The 20,000-nt window shown below is 45.7% G+C and overlaps 1 protein-coding gene across 5 annotated transcripts in view; it reads left to right on the top strand.

Annotated features, from left to right (window-relative positions):
- Nucleotides 1-9,739, top strand: part of crtc3 (CREB regulated transcription coactivator 3) — a 48,561-nt gene extending 38,822 nt beyond the window's left edge. For 4 of the 5 annotated variants that reach the window (XM_042062593.1, XM_042062591.1, XM_042062592.1 and 1 more), the window contains 8 exons: nt 1,443-1,528; nt 1,976-2,025; nt 3,017-3,237; nt 4,468-4,733; nt 5,261-5,524; nt 6,899-6,979; nt 7,341-7,545; nt 7,744-9,739. In XM_042062593.1, the coding sequence (XP_041918527.1) occupies nt 1,443-1,528; nt 1,976-2,025; nt 3,017-3,237; nt 4,468-4,733; nt 5,261-5,524; nt 6,899-6,979; nt 7,341-7,545; nt 7,744-7,949 (1,379 nt within the window). In that variant the 3' untranslated portion in view covers nt 7,950-9,739. The remainder of the gene's footprint in view (nt 1-1,442; nt 1,529-1,975; nt 2,026-3,016; nt 3,238-4,467; nt 4,734-5,260; nt 5,525-6,898; nt 6,980-7,340; nt 7,546-7,743) is intronic. The other variant, XM_042062590.1, reaches the window with a different exon arrangement.
- Nucleotides 9,740-20,000: the final 10,261 nt, after the last annotated feature.

Genomic DNA, 20,000 nt, shown 5'->3' with positions numbered 1-20,000 from the left:
GAGTAATCTGCTGTAACAGCATCAGCTTCGTAACACACACTGAAAACGCCACCCAGTGCTGTTGTGTGGGAGTCTTTCCTGCTGACTGCAAACCAACACACACCACACACATGGCTCACATATGTGTGTGTACCCACTACACACTCAGCCCACACCTCACATGGTGCACTGATGCACGCCAACATATCCCCCACACACACACACACACACACACACACACACACACAGGCCGCTCCAGTGCTGGAAAACATGCATTTTCCAACCCCCAATTTTCCCCCAAACCTTGGTGTTCCAGCCCTGCAAGCTGAAGCCCTAGGATTCCCTGTGGTGGAGCAGGGGAGGTGTGGTTAGCGTTAGCCCTCAATCAGCCGTCTCTGTCCGCAAGCGCAGGTCTCCGTAGGAGACGTCTCCATGGGGGTGGGTGGGCCTGGCAGCCGCACTCTCAACCACCTGGCTGTAGGGCCGTGCCAGCTTTAGATCACGTTGGACCCGCACTGCCAGGATGCCAACCTTACACACAGGTGTCTGTGCCGAGGTGGCCATGCCCACTACTGTGGGCACAACTGCCATGCATGGCACACATGCATGCACACACACACACACTCACACACACTCCATCTGAGGCAATATGAGTGTCATTGCTGGATAAGTGAAGTGCTGTTTGTGTTGGTTGCCAGCTGTAAGCTGTGTGTGTGTGTGTGTGTGTGTGTGTGTGTGTGTGTGTGTGTGTGTGTGTGTGTGTGTGTGTGTGTGTGTGTGTGTGTGTGTGTTTTCCATTCACAAACACGTTTTTTTTGGATGAATGCTTCACTACATGTTCAAGATGTCTTAGACTGTCTATAGGCTTGAGTGTGATTGCTGTGACTATCTGGTAGTGATTAGTGCCCCCTGCTGGCCAAAGCGTGGGATGCCCACTGACTGACTGACAGTGACACTGGTGCAACCACAGAGTTAATGAATGGCAGAAGTGCACACTGATGTCCATACCGAAGGACTGACTGCCAGGAAGGTCCAGGGGGGGGTTGAGAGATCAGAGGAAGAGCCCCATGAGGCCTTCTCCGCAATAACCATTAGAGAACACAGCAGGCAGGAAGTCGAGAACACCTTTTTCTCTCTTTCCCTCCTCTCACTCTCCTACACATATTCTGACTCACTCCCTCACACCTTTTCTTTCTCTCTCTCTCTCTCTCTCTCTCTCTCTGTGTGTTTCGCTCACAGACACACACTCACACCGACACTCACACTCAGTCTCTCTCTTTCTCACACACAGTACACACACACACACACACACAGTACACACACACACTTTATATTCTCTGTCTTAATCCAGGCCTCTCTCTCTCAGTCTCAGCTGCTCATGCTGACCAGGCCATGTGTGTGTCCTCTCTTCTCCTCATGCTGACCAGGCCATGTGTGTGTGTGTCCTCTCTTGTCCTCCGCAGTGTTCTCCTTCCCCTCGCTGCCCAGCGATGACGGCCTGATGGGCGTCAACAAGCCAATGCCCAAGCAGCTGTGGGAGGCCAAGAAGGTGAGGATAACGCTGGGCTCTGAAGAAGTGGGCTCGTTAGCAGAGGGGCATGCGGGGGCGGGGGGGGGGGCTCGGGCTCCTCATTACACAGCTTTATGGAGAGGAGACAGGAGTGCTTCTGTTGCAGAGCTGCTGATATGGACTAAAATCCCAGACAGCCTAAGTGTGTAAAGCATTATAGAATACTGTAGTATAAGTGATGGGTGTACTATAAGCTTTGTTTGTCTTAAATCATGTCATACTGTAGAAGATATTGTAAGATGTTAGTACAATGAATGAGACCGTTGTGTGTCATTTAGTGTCATGTGGAGACTCATTTTCTTGTGACAATGACGACAAGACAAAATGTCAAATGTTCACCTCCAATGTGTGAGATGGGTTTTGTGGACATCAAACACACCTGATGATGTCCAGGAGTTCATGGCTGTCCTCTGATCCTAACTGCAGGTCCAGTCCTTGTCCTCGCGCCCCAAGTCATGTGAAGTGCCTGGAATCAAGTGAGTGGGACACTGCCCTCTAGTCTCCTCTAGTCTCTCTCCTGCCTGCCCTCTAGTCTCCTCTGGTCTCTCCTGCCCTCTAGTCTCCTCTAGTCTCTCTCCTGCCCTCTAGTCTCCTCTAGTCTCTCTCCTGCCTGCCCTCTAGTCTCCTCTAGTCTCTCTCCTGCCTGCCCTCTAGTCTCCTCTGGTCTCTCTCCTGCCCTCTAGTCTCCTCTAGTCTCTCTCCTGCCCTCTAGTCTCCTCTAGTCTCTCTCCTGCCTGCCCTCTAGTCTCCTCTAGTCTCTCTCCTGCCCTCTAGTCTCCTCTAGTCTCTCTCCTGCCCTCTAGTCTCCTCTAGTCTCCTCTAGTCTCACTCCTGCCCTCTAGTCTCCTCTAGTCTCTCTTCTGCCTGTCCTCTCTCGGTCAGGCTGGCCCTCACTGGCCCTCGTTCTCTTCCATGTCTCCTCCCAACAGGTTTCAGGCTCAACCGTTCACTATGTTTCCTAGTGTTCCAGAACTGAAACACAGGATTCCTTGCATGGGGCCTGGTGGCCAATTGTAGTGACCTGAGCAGAGGGCCGAGGGCCTTTAAATAACCTTCTTTGCTGTTGCTGTTTTGCTCTTCTCAGTTGGAGTGCACGTACACATTAACTATGCTGGTGGTCTTCTCACCACAAATAGTTTATTGGCAGCTTTGGCCAAATACACATAGGCTTTGTCTAAGTATATAATCTCGGTAAAGCCAGGTTATGCAAAACTTCCAGCCAAGCGTTGTTTTGTTTTGTTTTGGCACTACCTTGATTCAGCCACATATTATGGTGGAGTGAAGTAATATAAAAGGCTTTTAGATTTCCTGTGACTTAACACTTGCTGTAACAGAACACATCTGTGTTGTTGTGTGGGTGTTTGGCTCTTTGTGTGTGTGTGTGTGTGTTTGGCTGTGTGTGTGTGTGTGTGTGGTCATGTGTGTGTGTGTGCTTGGCTCTCTGTGTGTGTGTGTGTGTGTGTGCAGCATATTCCCCTCCCCGGAGCCCAGCATGGGCCTGTCGCATTACCAGGGCTCCCTGAACACGGGCGGCTCCCTGCCTGACCTGAGCAATCTGCACTTCCCCTCGCCACTGCCCACGCCGCTGGACCCAGACGACGGCAGCTGCTACCCCAACCTGAGCGGAGGCAGCAGCACCGGCAACCTGCCCGCTGCCATGATGCACCTGGGCATCGGCAACTCCCAGGGTCAGTGCTCATGCACGTACTACACACACCTGTGTACAAGCATACACAGAGCTTGGAGTTTGCTAGGATGCCAGTGGCTTATATGTTTCCAAAATTGAATTTACACACACTTTCTTACACACACACTTACTCACACACACACACACACACACACACACACACACACACACACACACACACACACACACTTACTCACACACACACTTACTCACTCACACATACACACACACACACACACACACACACACACACACACTCTTACACACACACTTACTCACTCACACACTCACACACACACACACACACACACACAGAAAACAGTGAATGTGTGGGAATGAGAGCAGCTGCTTGTCTTGGCTGGGTTTGCCATAGAAGACGTATTTCCCTTCTTCCACAGCCCGCTCCTCTCTGCATGTTATCTTTGTCCTGTCCAATCTAAAACTGCGTCCACTTCATCATTTCTCCCATTAATCTCAGTCTTTTTAAGTGGATGGTGTTTCTTATTTATTGCAGTTCTCTTGACTTTCGTGTGTGTGTGTGTGTGTGTGTGTGTGCGTGCGCCTGCCTGCCTGCGTGCGTGCATGTGCAGTATTTGTGTGTGCACTCTCACTCTGGCAGCACACCAGTATCCAAGGCCAGATCTGACCCTAGTGTCGCCTCTGTGCAAGCTGCTGCTCTGTTCTCTCAGCTCTCCAACAAGGACCCGTGTGTGTGTGTGTGTGTTTGAGAGGAGGAGGAGAGTGGACAGTGAAAAAAACAAAGTAGAGAATGCAAGCCATCATAATTTCCACCCAACGTCATGCTTCCCAGGAGCAGTATCAGTCAGATTATGTTTTATAGTTTTCAGTGGGGTGGCCAACAGCACTGTTTGTTTCTCCAACCCTTTGCGCACTCTTCCCCCGTTCTTTCTCTCTCTCCCTCTCTCTTCCTCTCTCTCTCTCTCTCATTCTCTGTCCATCTCTCTTCCTCTCTCTCTCTCCCTCTCTGTTCACCTCAATTCAAGTGAGCTTCATTGGCACAACCACTTCTTTTTGCATTGCCAAAGCACAATGATTACATACAGAATACAAAGATATGGCCAGCAAACATGTGCATCAAAGATGAACAAATCTACTGTGCGTGAGCGTGTGTGTGTGTGTGTGTGTGTGGTATAGTGGTGATATCTAAGCACTGTCCTCTAAATTTCTGATCTCTTTCTTTCTCTCTTTCTCTCTCTCTCTCTCTCTCTAGGTCTCTCATCCTCCCTCAGCAACCCCTCCATCCAGGCATCGCTCGCCAACTCCCAGCTGCACTCGTCCCTCAGTAATCCCTCCATCCACTCGTCCCTGCGCCTCTCCTCACTGACCAGTCCGCCAGCGGCGGGCATGAGCAGTTCGCCACGGCGACGCCCTGCCCCCATCAGCCCCCTGACGCTGTCGCCGGGCGCGGAGCAGAGGCGGAGTCTGGGCAAGCAGATGTCGCCGACCATGTCGCCATCGCTGTCCCCAATCACACAGGTAACACACACACACACACACCTATACACACAGGTGCACACACACACTGTATAGCCATTCACATAACCAGTGATTGAGAATACACCTGCACAGTCCTTACCCTTAAGTATAAGTATATATACACTTTTGATCCCGTGAGGGAAATTTGGTCTCTGCATTTATCCCAATTTGTGAATTAGTGAAACACACTCAGCACACAGTGAACACACAGTGAGGTGAAGCACACACTAATCCTAGTGCAGTGAGCTGCCTGCTACAGCGGCGCTCGGGGAGCAGTGAGGGATTAGGTGCCTTGCTCAAGGGCACTTCAGCCGTTCCTACTGGTCGGGGTTCGAACCTGGCAACCCTCTGGTAGTCTGAAGCGCTAACCAATAGGTCACGGCTGCCCCTAGCTTAGTCACATTCACATTGTTTTTTGTTAGCATGAGCAGCTTATAAAGACACTGAGAGGAAGACACAGACCAAAACAATGAGAGTAACAATGCAAGGCCTTTTCCCAACCCACTGTCCTCCTTGTCTATTTCCAGGGCGTCCCGTTAGACACCAGCCTCCCCATGGAGCCCCCCCCACCGTACCCCCTCTACAAGCAGTCCCAGCAGGCCATGCAGCAGCAGCAGAACCAGAACCAGCACCAACCCATGCAGCAAGGCCGGTGTCAGGGCCAGGGTGGCCAGCATCAGCACCAGCAGCAGCACCAGCAACACCAGCAACACCAGCAACACCACCAGCAGCAGCAGCAGCCAGTGTCGCCACTGCAAAACCTGTCCAACCTGGACTTCAGCTCAGCCCTGGTGAGTCCCCATAAGGCTGCAATCTCAGGCCACATGTACACACATTTACAAGGACACATTTGTACATGTGGGCTTTGGATCTCCAAACTAAGGATCTGGTTCATTCCCATTATTCAGGCAGAAATGCAACTTCATGACAGCTTTGGTCACCATTTGCGGGGTTAATTCCTGGAAATGCATTTTCCACTTCTATGAGAAAAAAAAGATAAAGATCCCGAAATCCTTATTTGGTCTAGGACAACATGCACAGCTTCAACACAAAGAAAAAAGACAAAAGAAAAAGAAAAGCAAAACTTCAAAGACCTGTGTGTCCGTCTCAAGCCCAGGGAATTCGCCTCGGCCCCACACCCAACACCCCCCCCCCCCCCCCCCCACCGCTCCTGACCACAGTGCTGAGTAGCGCGGGGTGGGCGTTCAGCAGCGCTGGTCAGCAGGAAGCAGGAGCCGTAGTGTGCCCACAGGCGGTGACTCAAGCGCCAGGAACGCTGAAGCAGGCGGAATGCATCAGAGCCATTTTTTTTGGAAGAGCAGGCGGGTCATTCCACGTCAGTTCAACCAGGGCCCACGCACTTAGGTCTCAAAAAATTCTGAAAAAATTACCAAGTGTACCTATGTTACCCAGGAGACACACTGTAAAATTACTCTTACGTAAGATCAATACTTTCCAAGATACAGCCAGTTTTACAGGGGGAGGGGGGTGTCGATTTTGTTCGGCCTCTTTTTTTTGTCAAAGTTCACAAGCCCACAGCGCAAGAACTAAACCATGTAGGAGGCTCAAATTTTGCATGCTGGTACATAAATAGGAATAGTATGTAGCAAAATCGTCACGTTTGGTCTGGATAATCCTGCATGGTCATAGCTGTCCCTCGACACCCTCGACACCCCATAGCTGTCCCTCGACACCCTCGACACCCCCCTCCCCCTGTAAAACTGGCTGTATCTTGGAGTATTGATCTTACATAAGAGTAATTTTACAGTGTGTCTCTTGGGTAACATAGATACACCTGGTAATTTTTTCAGAATTTTTTGAGACCTAAGTGCGTGGGCCCTGGTTGAATTGACGTGGAATGACCCAGGCGGAATGCATCAGAGCCATTCTCTTTGAAAAGGGCATCATGGCATGGGGAGGGGAAGCGGTTGCCGTGATGCGTTGCCATAATGCGTTACCGTTAGGTACGGCTCATTGCCCGTGCTGATCATTGTGAGGGGTTGCTGGGAAAAAAAACATTTTTCCACAAGCCTCGAGCCAGGGTCTAATACCATGATCATAAAAGTGACCGTCTCTTTTTTTTTCTCTCTTTCTCTCTCTCACTCTTTCTCTCTTTCTTTCTCTGCCTTTCTCACATCCTCTCTTTTCTCTCTCCTTGTTTACAGCAAAATAACATGGGAACATTCTTCAACGATCCCTTCATGGATCCTCAGTTTTGCGGCCGCCAGAAGGGTCTGAATTACCAGGTATGTCTTATTTTGTGTGTGTGTGTGTGTGTGTGTGTGTGTGTGTGTGTGTGTGTGTGTGTGTGTGTGATGGTAAAACAAGTTGTGCGCTTGAGTAAAAGAAAAGGGTAATAAAAAAAAAAAAAAATGTTTTGTGGGTAATTCTGTTGAAATTCACATGCCACTTTTACACACCACTTCCAATCAATGTGCCCTGTCCCAAGGCCCCTCTCAGAAACCGAAACCACATGTAGGGTTTTGGAGTTTGGAATGATGGGAAAACCACTCCATTGTGGTGATTTACTAAATGATCTCATTCTTATTGCTCTCTCTCTCTCTCTCTCTCTCTCTCCCCCCCTCTTTCCCCCTCTCCCTCCCGTAGCAGGATCAGTTCAGTCTGTTGGAGAATGCCATGAGTGCGATGGGTGGGGGCTCGTGTTTCGACAACGCCTCCAACCTTTACTACAACCAGGCCTCACTGATGGGGCTGAGCGGTAGCCACGGCAACCTGCAGGACCCCCTGCAGATGCGCTCCAACATGCTCTACAATAACTGCGGGGGAGGAGTCCCCAACATCATCCTCACAGGTAGCGCAGGCGCTGCATTTAGCTTTGCCATTGCTAGTCAGTCCCCCTCTACTCTCTCTCTCTCTCTCTCACTCACTTTTGTCTCTGCCTCTTTAAAGCATGACGTGCCAAACAGACTGCAGTCCACTAGACACCATTCTGACATGTATGTTTCTATTCCCTCTTTCACTTTCACTCCCCACCCCCCCACCCCCCCAGACGACTCCAACCCCAACCTGTCGAAGGACATCAGCAATGCTCTGTCGGCGGTGCCCGAGTGCTTCGACTCGGAGGGCGGCTTCCCCCTGGAGGACGAGCTGCGCATCGAGCCCCTCAGCCTGGACGGTCTGAGCATGCTCAGTGACCCCGACATGGTCCTGCCAGACCCCTCCGTGGAGGACAGTTTCCGTAGCGACAGACTCTGAAGAGCACTCTCTCCTGGTGGAGGTGGACAGGGCAGGTCACTCCCAGTTACACGTGACCTTCACTCTCACGCACGCGCATTGTTGGCTCAACGGAACACTTTGTGGAAAAGCACGTGCATGTGAGGATGCATTCTTGCATGTATTTACTTGTAAAGAGTCAAAAATGTTACACTCTCTCACACACTACTTGTGGACTCATCGGCATCACAGTTAAGACGCACACACTTTTTTTAGTTTTGTTTTTTCTTACACGCAAATGGGAACATAAAGCGGCCAGGGCTGTGTGGTCAGTCCCATATGCCCTTTATCCAGGAGCGCTTGTGTCCGTGGGAAATCATCTTAGCGTCTTTATTTTTTTACCCTGTTTGTGTATTTGTTTGATGTTTATCTGAACGTACACATACAGTCAGACACACACACACACACACACACACACACACACACACACACACACACACACACACACACACACAGCACTGGCAGTAACATGCATACACACTCTAAGAGGTGTAATAAGGGACTTTTTTTGTATGTGTGTGTTTGCTATCGTTTTTGTTTTGTTTTTATAACCGTCTTCTATTGTCCTTCATGTGGCTAAGGTCTTTTCCCCCTAATTTCACCAAAAAGAGGAATGTCGTTTCTGTGACACTGTCCTTGTCCAACGTCCACTGACCGGGAACGTTTGCTCTCTGCGCACGGGTCCTCCCAGGGTTGTTCTCTAGGGTCCATCTTTGGAGATTCTGGATAACGTCTGAGGACATCGTCCCTCTTGCTTGTATCCTCTTGCGCTGCGCACAAACAGGATGGTGAGCCAAGCCGAGATGAGGTGCCCAGACCAGACTGGCACCAAGCAAACAGATGGGCGCGCCCTTCAGGGGGCTCAGTCCCTGACTTGCCCACCAGCAATCCTGCGCCAGCACCCCGCAACTAACCCCCCCCCACCCACCCACCCCTCCAGTGCCCACTCTGAAGCCTGGCAGAGAGGCGCTGGCACCGGATCCATTGCTTTGTTCCAGTCCGTGGCATATGTGCCCACAGCCCCTGTGTGGGCCCAGTGTGTGAACCCCTTGTTCTGGCTGCAATGCCCGTGTCCAGTGCAGTTCAGCTGCAGCGTAATGGGGACCGGCGACAAACACTCATAGAGAGAGAAGCTCTCTTTCTCCCTGAATACTTTATTGAGGCACAATCACCCGCTCTTCTTTATGCACGGAGCATTATTTTTCAATGTCTTTGCATAATATATATATTTTTTTTTTTTGTAAAATATGAAAATTTAATGAGATTTAAAAGCAACAAAAAAAAAGTTTGCCACTTAACATATGCCTCACGATCACCGTCGGACAAGAATGTATTTTCTAAGAAATCAAGAAAAAAGCGTGAACACTTCATAAAAAGGGCAAACTGTTTACAGTGCAAACAAAAAAGATTTTAAAGATGGAAAAAAAAGATATTTCAAACAAATCTTAAGATTCTTATATGAGATGGAAACACTTCTATAATGTTTTGGTATAAAGTCTATGACAAAGAGAAAAAAAGGACTTATTTGTATTCACTTCTATTGTATATTTTTGACTTTTCCATGGAGATTATGGAAGCTCGGTGCTGAGTTGAGCGGCCTGTTGAAAGGCCGTGGCGTTGTGTTGTCTCGTCAGTGATAACTATGCAGAGCACTGCAGCAAAACCAGCCCAACACAGAGAAACAGAAACTATTTTACCTTTCATTAACTATGATGTATCTCCCTCCCATTGTAATGTAAGTATATATATATATATATATATATATATATATATATATATATATATATATATATATATATATATATATATATATATATATATATATAAAGTAAAGTATAATCACTTATTTCACATTGTGTACTGAATTGTTAATGCAGCTCGTTCCATGTCAATGTTGTATTCTTCCTTTTTTCTGACTTTTAACAGTGTATTTCTTTTTCTATTTCTGGTGGCATCAGCAGTTGTGATGCAGGCAGTGTCTTGTGTGTCTATTTAGTTATTCTTTCCATTTTGTGTGCAGTATGTTTGAGAGAGAGATGGAGCAAGTGTGTGTGTGTGTGTATATGTGTGCGTGTGTAATAATTCAGTTGGTTCATTACCTTCTTGTAGTGTGACATACACTCTCATGCAGACATACAACCTTTTATGCACCTACTGTACATATGAACAAATCCAAGCCAAATCCAAAAAGACAGAGACCATTTTATTTCTTGTACAAAGACAATCACAGGGTTGTACCAATGTCTAACAGAACAGTGGCCAGGACAGTCTCACATCTACTAATGCTTCACTAAAACACCTTTACCAGCAGTTTATTACAAGTGTCACTGTCGCTTGATAAACATTAATATAATATAAGATCATATAATATATAATATAATATAATATATAATGTAATGTAATGTAAATTCCCCAAAAAGTAAAAGAGATTAATTGTGTAGAACTGAAAGTCAGACATTCAGTGGTATTTATCTTTGGGACGAGTGGAAACAAAGCCACTGCTCTGGTGTCCTCCTGGACATCTTTACTGCCAGCACAGGCTCTGTGTGTGTGTGTGTGTGTGTGTGTGTGTCACCAGCTTTAGTCTTTCATGCGGCATGTCTCCTCTCTTCTGGTCATGCCTCTCTCCCTCTAATGCCTTATGTCTCTCGTCCCTCTCGCTGCAGTCTCTGCTTTTTCCCTTGCAGGCAGTTTTGTTTTGTTTGTTTTGTTATGTTGGTCTTCTTTACGTAGTTCTTATCAGAGATGTTAGTAACAAATAATGCCGTTTTTCGTAGAAGGAATTTGTGTTTCTTTTTCATTTCGTTCATTTTTTAAATTTTTTTTTTGTTTGGTGTCTTACTTTTTTTAGTTACCTTTTAAAAATGTACAGTTCTGTTATTTAAAAAGGTTTCTTGTCCACTAGTGTAACTACTGTTTTGTTTTGTTTGTTTTTTAATATGCCATTTTAAATCATTGTCTTTTTTCAGTAACAGCTTTTTTGGTTTGTGATGTATGTTATAGTGCTTATGTTTTTTTTGATTTAATATAAACAATAAAACTCGATACCATGTATAAACTGTGTCTTGACATGTGTACATTAGTGTGGAGTCTTTTATCAGGACATCTTGATGCAACTCAACCCACCCATCCAAAGTCCCAAAGTTGCCCAATTGTTCTCAATATCCAAAGTCCATCCAAAGTCTCAAAAGTTGCGCAATATCTCTTGTTTTGTCATTGAGGCCTGGCCACTAGGTGGCAGTATTGGAGCACAGCACCCATCAACACTATGAGGATGTTAAAAGGTTTGTGTTTACACAGAATATGACACATCTAAATAGCCAACAGCAAGTGAAATATTGCTAAATGTCTTAAATGGATTTCTTTCAAGCCGTTTGGATGATATACTGTAGAGACTGGATAGGTAAGTAATACTGGTTGTTATGGAGACTGGATAGGTAACTATACTGGTTGTTATGGAGACTGGATAGGTAAATAATACTAGATGTTATGTAGACTAGGTGACTAATACTCGACCTTATGGAGACTGGATAGGTAAGTAATACTGGTTGTTATAGAGACTGGATAGGTAACTAATACTGGATGTTATGGAGACTGGTTAGGTAAATAATACTAGATGTTATGTAGACTAGGTGACTAATACTGGACCTTATGGAGACTGGATAGGTAAGTAATACTTCTCTTTTCTCTCACAGGGAGTAAACGATGTGTGTGAAAGTATGTGTGCCTGTACTTATGATGGGATGGTCCTTTGTGTTTAACCGTAGTGTGCACGCCTGACATTAGCTGGCGTGGAGAAGGCCCTGGCACGCCAGCGCAGCTCTGATGCCATGGCCATGCCTGGTCTGCGTGAGGGAGCGGGCAGCCCTGTAATTACATGCAGAACGGCAGCAACATGATGAGAGCACAACAGCCCCCTGGAATGCATTTGCAGCATTCTCCTAGAGTAGAGTAGACCATCACAGCACTGCTCCATCACCCTGCTCTCTCATTTGGTGATTGAATGTGTGTTACGTTTAACTTTGTGTGTTTGATGTGAGTGGTTGCAATGATATGTACTGTAAGAACTGGAGAAACAAATACTGTACAATCTGTGTGTACACATTTGAGTGAGATGTGTGTGTGTGTGTGTGTGCGTGCGTGTGGGTGCTGGAGAGTGAGTGGGATCGTCTGAATCTCTCTGTCCCTCTCTCATGCCCTCCGCCCTGATATCAGGTGTCCTGCCCACTCCTGTGGAGAGGGATGAAGGAGGCCCGGCGTCTGGAGCCAAAACAAAGCCCTTGTTTGGGAATGTCCTCTTCCCCGCCTCACCTGGCCCGCGCCAGCCAAGTGGAAGAAGTGGGCCGCTGGGCTGATGCTGGGCTCAGAGAGGGCTATATCTGGGGCTGCTGCGGTCGGCAGGCTGTCCATCCGGCTGTCCACGTGGCATTTTTACGATGTGCTGTTTCATGTGATAGCAGCAGCTTGGCAGTGCTGGATGAGAGGATATATATTGCATCCTTAAACATCCTGGCAGAGATGACCCAGTGCACAGTGCCAGTACATCTTTCTCTCTCTCTCTTCTCCCTCTTTAAATCTTATCTTTCTCTCTCTCACTTCACTCTGACTCTTTAAATCTATCTTTCTCTCACTTCACTCTGACTCTTTAAATCTATCTTTCTCTCACTCCACCCTCACTCTTTAAATCTATCTTTCTCTCTCACTTCACCCTCACTCTTTTTTTTATCTCTTTGCATCAGAAAGAACCCTTTAAAGTGCCTTGAACTGGTTCCACATGAAATCCTGAATTTTAAAAATGTCCTAGAACTTGCAGAATAAAAGAGTAAAATAACATTTTATTGTCAATGCGGAATTCATTCCCAATGTAATGTTTCTCCATGTTTAAGCATGAAGGTGAACTGTATTTTATCTGAAATCCATTTCAATGAAAATATATTAAAATGTCTGGATCCATAGGGATGTGGACTATATGGACAAGACAGGTGGGCACCACATTACATTACATTACATAGTACAGCATCAGTACTATAATCAACAGCATTCTATAAGGTCCAGACTGACTGTGGAAGGTTAACATGCGAAGATGACCAGCTGTTAAAAAGGTCTTCCTGACAGGGTATGAGGAAACCCACAGCCTTGTTTTGTGCTCACAATGATGCTAAAAGGCTTTATGGCAGGAGGACCATCAATGATTCTGGTATGAGAGCAGGCAAAGAACTTTTTCACTTATTTTTCTCCATCTCTCTCCCACTCTCTTTCTTTCTCTCTTTCTTCTTCACCATTTGAACAGTGATCATATTTTATTGTCTCTCTTTCTTCCTCTCTTTCTGCCATTTGAGCAGTGTTATCATAGGGCTACTGGACAGCTTGCTCCTTGAGTATGAACCTCAGATTAGCACATGCAGTCAAGCCTCTCCAGTAATCCTGCTTTTAGTGCTGCAGTCTGTAATGCAGTCTGTTATTACCAGCTGACTATCGCGCACACACACACACACACACACACACACACACACACAGACTCTACAGTACCGCTATCGTCACTTGGTCTTAGACCTAAACATGAAAGAAAACAAAAGCTACCACAAAATGTCATGGTGTGAATCAAATCATTAATTATGGTGAGTGTGCGTGTGAGAGAGAAGGGGAGGAACATTTTTGTGCAATTTGGAGAGAACCACAGTACCATTACAATGTTTTATTTAAAGACAGTGAGGCAAAAGGGCAGGGCACATGAAAAAGAAATCCCTGGGAACGGTGTGTTGGAGTGAGCAGTACACCTGGAGACCTCCGCTAGTCCACTCTCAGTGCTCATAGTGATGGCAGGCATGGTGCAGAGTTGATAAGGTTTAGAGATGCTAAGATATGCTTACCACGGAAACCGCTGGGAGGCCCAGATTACATCCAGGCTGGCATGAGTGCCCGCAGCCCCTAATTGTCTTGTTAGAGGTAATTAATAAGCTCAATTATGTTGTTTGGAGATGCTGAGCCGCCGCCAACCTCCTGACCTGCGGCACACAACCTTGGACCTGGACTTGTTTGTTTACACCATTTATCACAATGGTGACAGCACACTCTCCTGCTGTGGAGGGGAACTTTATTTGCTGTTCTGACCTCCATATTTTCTCACCTACAAATTTTCTCAACTGTTGCCCTATACGAGCCATGAAAACTCCACCGGCAGGGGAACTGAAGTTCTCTAAACTTATAAACCTTTAGTTTAGTTTTAGTTTTAGTAGGAATCAAAGTAGATACATGGCCACTTATGTTTACCAGTTGCTGCCTCTTGCAGCCTCCGTCACTGATTAGTATTATGTTTCAGGATCATTCTCCAAGACCAGCCACTAATAAGGTACATAATATCAATATGCTGTCCTGGTGCTGTGACTCACCCAATAAGGTACATAATATCAATATGCTGTCCTGGTGCTGTGACTCACCCAATAAGGTAGCCTACATAATATCAATATGCTGTCCTGGTGCTGTGACTCACCCAATAAGGTAGCCTACATAATATCAATATGCTGTCCTGGTGCTGTGACTCACCCAATAAGGTATATAATATCAACATGCTGTCCTTGTGCTGTGACTCCTGCCTGAGCACACTGAGGTTCCTGTGGTCTGCTGTCAGAGCTTTGAAGTCACCCAGCATTAGTGAGTAATGCTGCCGGCCAATGATGTCTTCAGATGCCCTCTCACTCTGCATCTCTCTCTCTCCAGCCCTCAGAGAACTCTCTCAGCCAATCATGACGCACAGAATCCCACAGAATTACTAATGCAGTTATGGCAGCTAATGCAGTTATTGTCAAAGAGAAGGTTCCTGGTGAGTGTGTGTAAAAGAGAGAGAAAGGGAGGTAGGGGAGAGGATGTGTGTGTGTGTGTGTGTGTGTGTCTGTGTGTGTGTGTGTGTTGTTGTGTGTGTGTACTGCACGGCTCTGTCGTTTGAGTCTCCCCCATTCTGACACCCTTCATGGATTACTAAGATTATTGCTCACTGAGGTTTCCAGCTGCACTAACTGGACAGGCTGCCCCTTGCTCTGCGGCTCATGTACTTCCCATTCAGATTCAGACAGATGACCTCCTGTTACCTATGTACCTCACTGTTCTTATCTGTACCTGTATTTTTGGATATTTTTGTTATTTTGGGGTTTTTTCTTTTTTTCTCAGTAATACAGTAATGTTGTTCCTGTTGCTCGTCCTCCTCAGATAAGCCTGAACATCTCACTGGGCAAGTTGTGCGTATTCAGTGTGTTAGTCCAATGATGTGTCTTTGTGTGTGTTCAGTGTGTTAGTCCAATGATGTGTCTTTGTGTGTGTTCTTGTGTGTAGCCTACTAGGCCTACACAGGGGAGGTGAGATCAAACTTATTTTGCTACAGCCATGTAATACAATTTTGAATTTTCCACATTGACAAACTCTGACCTATTGAGCAAGCAACACATACACACACACACACACACGCACACACACACACCACACACACAAACACTCTTCCCTGGCCCTAAGTGAGTGTATGGGTGTGTGTGTCTGTGTGAGGTGTAATTAAGCGCTCTGTAATTAGACTTGTTCTGACTGCGGTGCAGCTCTGATGCAGCAATCAGCCGTGATGGATGGAGCTGTGCTGACCTCTGTCCGTCTGCTTGTCCCTCCCGCCTAATCTCATCTCTACCATGCAGGCAGCTTGAAGGGTCTGAGCGGGGGGGGATGGGGGGGGGGCCTTCCTCTGGGAGGTCACAGCATTTGACCTAGGGAGTGTGTGGGTGTGTGTGCCTTTGAAAGGGTTGATTGGGAGATTGTGGGGCTAATTATTCAGCGTAGTGGCATTTTAACAGGCATAAACACAGGATATAGCCTCAAATGCGCCGTCATTAGCATGATTCATGTGTGAGGCCTTTTGTCCTCCCCATCCCCCCTTTGAAGCACTCAGATCTGCGTGGTGATTTACATTCAGCGGGAGCTGTGGTTTACGTTACACGTGCTGCAAGTCAGTGGTCAGTGCTGCAGGTTTTTTTTTCCACCTCTGGCGGCTCAGGTCTGCACTGTGGTTTATTTAACTTTGTTAGAAGTCTCAGCTCTGATGTGTGCTGTGGTTTGTATTGAAGTGAGAGGCGTTTTCACTGACGTGTGTAAGCACACCCTCTCTACTAGTATTGCAAAGCAGCTCAAGAGATAACACGAGGACAACATACAGCATAACTGGCAGAGGAATCTTCTTTTCTTGCTTGCTCGGCATCTTGCTTTTATTATAAAAAGGCCATTTTCGGGGCAACATTATACATTAATCAGCGATTCCCACTAGTCTTGGCTCATCCTGATATGGTAATAATCAAATCTGTTCTGCATTTTCCGTCTGTGAGAAAAAATGCTGGCTAATAGAGAAAAGACAGCAGCAGCCGCAGCTGCATATGAGTAGTAGTAGTGTGTGTGTGTGTGTGTGTGTGTGTGTGTGTGTGTGTGCACGCTTAAGATGTGTATGTGTTGTTGACCCCTTTCTGCTGCAGGTGCCATGAGTAATCCTTAAGATGACGAAGGACATTTCCTCTGATGGCCACATGGTCATGGTCACACCTGGAGAGAGAAAAGAGGCGACGGCCCTGCTGAGACAGCAGCCACCTGCAGCAGGACTCAGCGCGCATAGAGACGTGTACATATCTGCGTTTGCATGTGTGTATATACTGTGTGTACATATGTGAGTAACCAAGGCAACAAAAGTGCCAGAACGTTGTCTTCACTCTCCACCTTACTGTATGTTGGTGTGGTGGTGTGGGTATTTCAGCAGTGTGTGTGTGTGTGTGTGTGTGTGTGTGTGTGCATGTGTGCTTGTGTGTGTGTGTGTGTGTGTGTGTGTGTGTGTGTGTGTGTGTTTGTGTGTGATTACCTCTCAGGGGCTGGGCTCTGTAGAGACGAGAATAACTCCTGTGTGAAATCCTCAGCTGGGATCAGTAGTTCACCTCCACAAATACTGTACCCTCACTTCTGCGAAGCACTGGTTTGCTTGGCTCGCACCGCTATTTTTAGCTTTAATATCCTATTGGACAGACAAGAAGAGACGTGCCTGATCCACAAACAATATTGTGTGTGTGAGAGAGAGAGAGAGAGAGAGAGAGGGAGAGACAGAATTGAAAGATTAGTGTATGCTATTACACTGTCCTACCTTGTGACTATCACAAACAGATGGCTCTGTATTGCTGAATATCACATGGTTTTAATTACCTCACTCTGGATGTTTATGGACTAGTGCTCTACCTAATCTCTAAAACCTAAGGCTTTGTTTCATTCATGCAGGTAAAATTAAAAAAATGTTATATACTTCTATAAAAACTAGATGTACCACATAGTGGTACAAAATATGACCACCGCTCAGTCCTGTACATCCGTTCCGCGAAAATAAATCACACTTCAATTTGTCTCCATATTTTACTCCATCCCCCACTCTTGAAACTTTTGTGTATGCTTGTTTGGCATGCCTGAGTGTGTGTGTGCGGCTGCACAGAAAGTAGCCTACTGGTGCTGAAAAGGTGAATAGATTGTAGAATAGCCAAAGAAGATGTAGCATTGTTATAAAACCTTTAAAATCTCTAAACAATCACAAGTAGGGCAGTTCATCACAGTTCATCCATTGCAACTGGATTGAAAGGTCACTTACACCTGTAGGCTACATTGTATTTGGTTAAAACAAAAGGTATCAGCATAATGTTATTTATTTATTTATTTATTTATTTATTTATTTATAAACAAAAACATCTCTGTCAGTTCCATGCCGTTTTCAACAGCTATCAAAAACAAAGGTCATTTTTGGATGGATGGATTTTTTGTGAATGTTTCTTCTTCTACATAAGATTTTAGTCATCTTTAGTTCATGTAATACTTTATTGTCAATGCACAAATTAAATAACAGTAGTCTGAAACGTTATTGTTAATGCACAAATTAAGTAACAGTAGTCTGAAACGAAATGCTGTTTTACATCTAACCAGTGGTGCAAATAACTGACATGTCCAAATGGGCCTTGATGAAATGCGTCGCTAGACTGTTCATACACATTTTAACGGGCCAAAGTTGAAGAGCTGTTGTCTGTTATTGTTCGTGCAAATATAGGCTGATTCATGTTCCCTTGCATTGTGTAACTGAGGTCCATGGCTAGTCTGGCTTTCACCAAACCAAGCTCAATCTTTTAAGAAATCAAAAAATAAATAGCGGGCAGATCAGGCTGGGTTCACCCAGCCTAGTCCATAGGCACCCGATATTGTTTAATTTTCCGATTGAGATATCCACGCTCTGGCTATTCTAAATGCAAAAATGCATCAGGGAGTTATGAGAAAACTGTAACTAACAAACTAGATCCTAATAGAAAGCTGTTAGCTTCCCTAAGCTACAGGTAGGCTTATAAGGTAGGCCTATTTACAACATAAATTGTCAATAGGCTATGCTGGCGACACAAATAAAATCTCCTTTGGAAACCAATGGCTTACGCCTTACAGTATCAAGCGGACTTAAACTGCCATATCGTGGCGAAAAGTTGTAATAAAATTCAAGCAGCTCCATGAGTCAAGGAAAGCGCGAATGAAGTAGCCACTTCTAAATGGGACCCACTACACAGTAGCTTAAGGTGTTTTGCTAAAGCAGCCATAATGAAATGAAGGTGTCATTGTTTGGATACTTCACACACACGTGCTTTTTAATTTCACAGACTACAACTACCAAGCTGGAATCAAAGCACATCGATTCCCCTCTCACACCCTGCACGCACTTAAAACAAAATAAACAGGCGTCTCAGTCTCACGCATATATAGGCAAAACTGTATCAGACCGGTGTAACGTTGGTAAATCTTCCATTGCACAGAATGATTTTTGTAGCACGTGCAACAAATGACAGTCGAAAGATACAATTACAGTGCTGCTATCAATTTGCTTGGTATAACCGCATTTATAGTTTTCTACAAATGCAATCAAATTGGCCTCCATCACTCAACCAACGCTAACGGTAACATTACCTAGGTCCTTATTGATATTATAAGATTAACGTACCTGCAGTAAAAACCAACTATGTCCGATAAACATCCTCAGATTTATTTCGGCTTCAAGAAGAAATGGGAATTATATTTCATGTGAACATCTTCCTATCCTTATTAGACGTTCTCTGCGTTAGCCTAAACTACAGTCCTTATAGGAAGCATCCATTGTTTTTCCAACCCACTTTTAACTTCCAACAAAATTACGTCTCACTGCAACGATGCGCCATCTAGTGGACAAACGACTACTTATCGCCAATACTGGAAATGCAGGCATGATGATGATGATGATGAATATTTATTTTGGCTTTCTTTTAATCCTACTGAATTTTTAATTATGTATCGGCCGTTCTAATACCGATAGTATGTGGGTGCCTAAAAAAATTAATTTGGTGTGGTTCTGAACATCTTAACTGAAGATAGGGGCGATTAAAGCAGAATAATATTGCATTTTCATTTTTTACCGGGGGGGTGCAAATCACAAATGAGTGATTATGGGCCAGGTTGATGTGGGCCCTTGAGACCAAACCATAAACCAAACCATACCATAAAAGATTCTTCATCCTCAGTGCCACGGTTCAGGTAGTTATTTAGGAAAAACTGCTTTTTTTGCGGTTCAGGGGGCCCAGCACGGGGGGGGGGGGGGGGGGGGGGAGTGCCCCCCGGGGACGAAACAAAATTTCTCCGTAAAAGTCTAGTGGGGCTACATACCCACCAAATTTCGGGTATCGTTGACCAAAAATTCAGGAAGTAGATGACGGGAAAAAAAAAACCTGACAATCCCTATACTGTATGACCGCTTCGCTAGCTTCGCTAGCGGCGGTCATAATAATATTTAATCATATAAAAGTTATATAGGGAACTCTTCTTCCTGCATAGTCCTTACATTTGGTTGTCTAAAAGGTGAACTATCAAGATGTCATTATTCAGTTCCTAATCCTGTTATATCATATGAATGGTGTTGGTATGCAGGACAATGGCCAAGCGCTTATAATAGAGCAAGCTACACCAGGATATCATATGACT

Source organism: Alosa sapidissima, chromosome 14 (assembly GCF_018492685.1).
Source record: "Alosa sapidissima isolate fAloSap1 chromosome 14, fAloSap1.pri, whole genome shotgun sequence".
In the NCBI taxonomy this organism is placed as follows: Eukaryota; Metazoa; Chordata; class Actinopteri; order Clupeiformes; family Clupeidae; genus Alosa; species Alosa sapidissima.
Note: the sequence above shows the minus strand (reverse complement) of the source record. Positions and strands in the feature narration are given on the sequence as shown.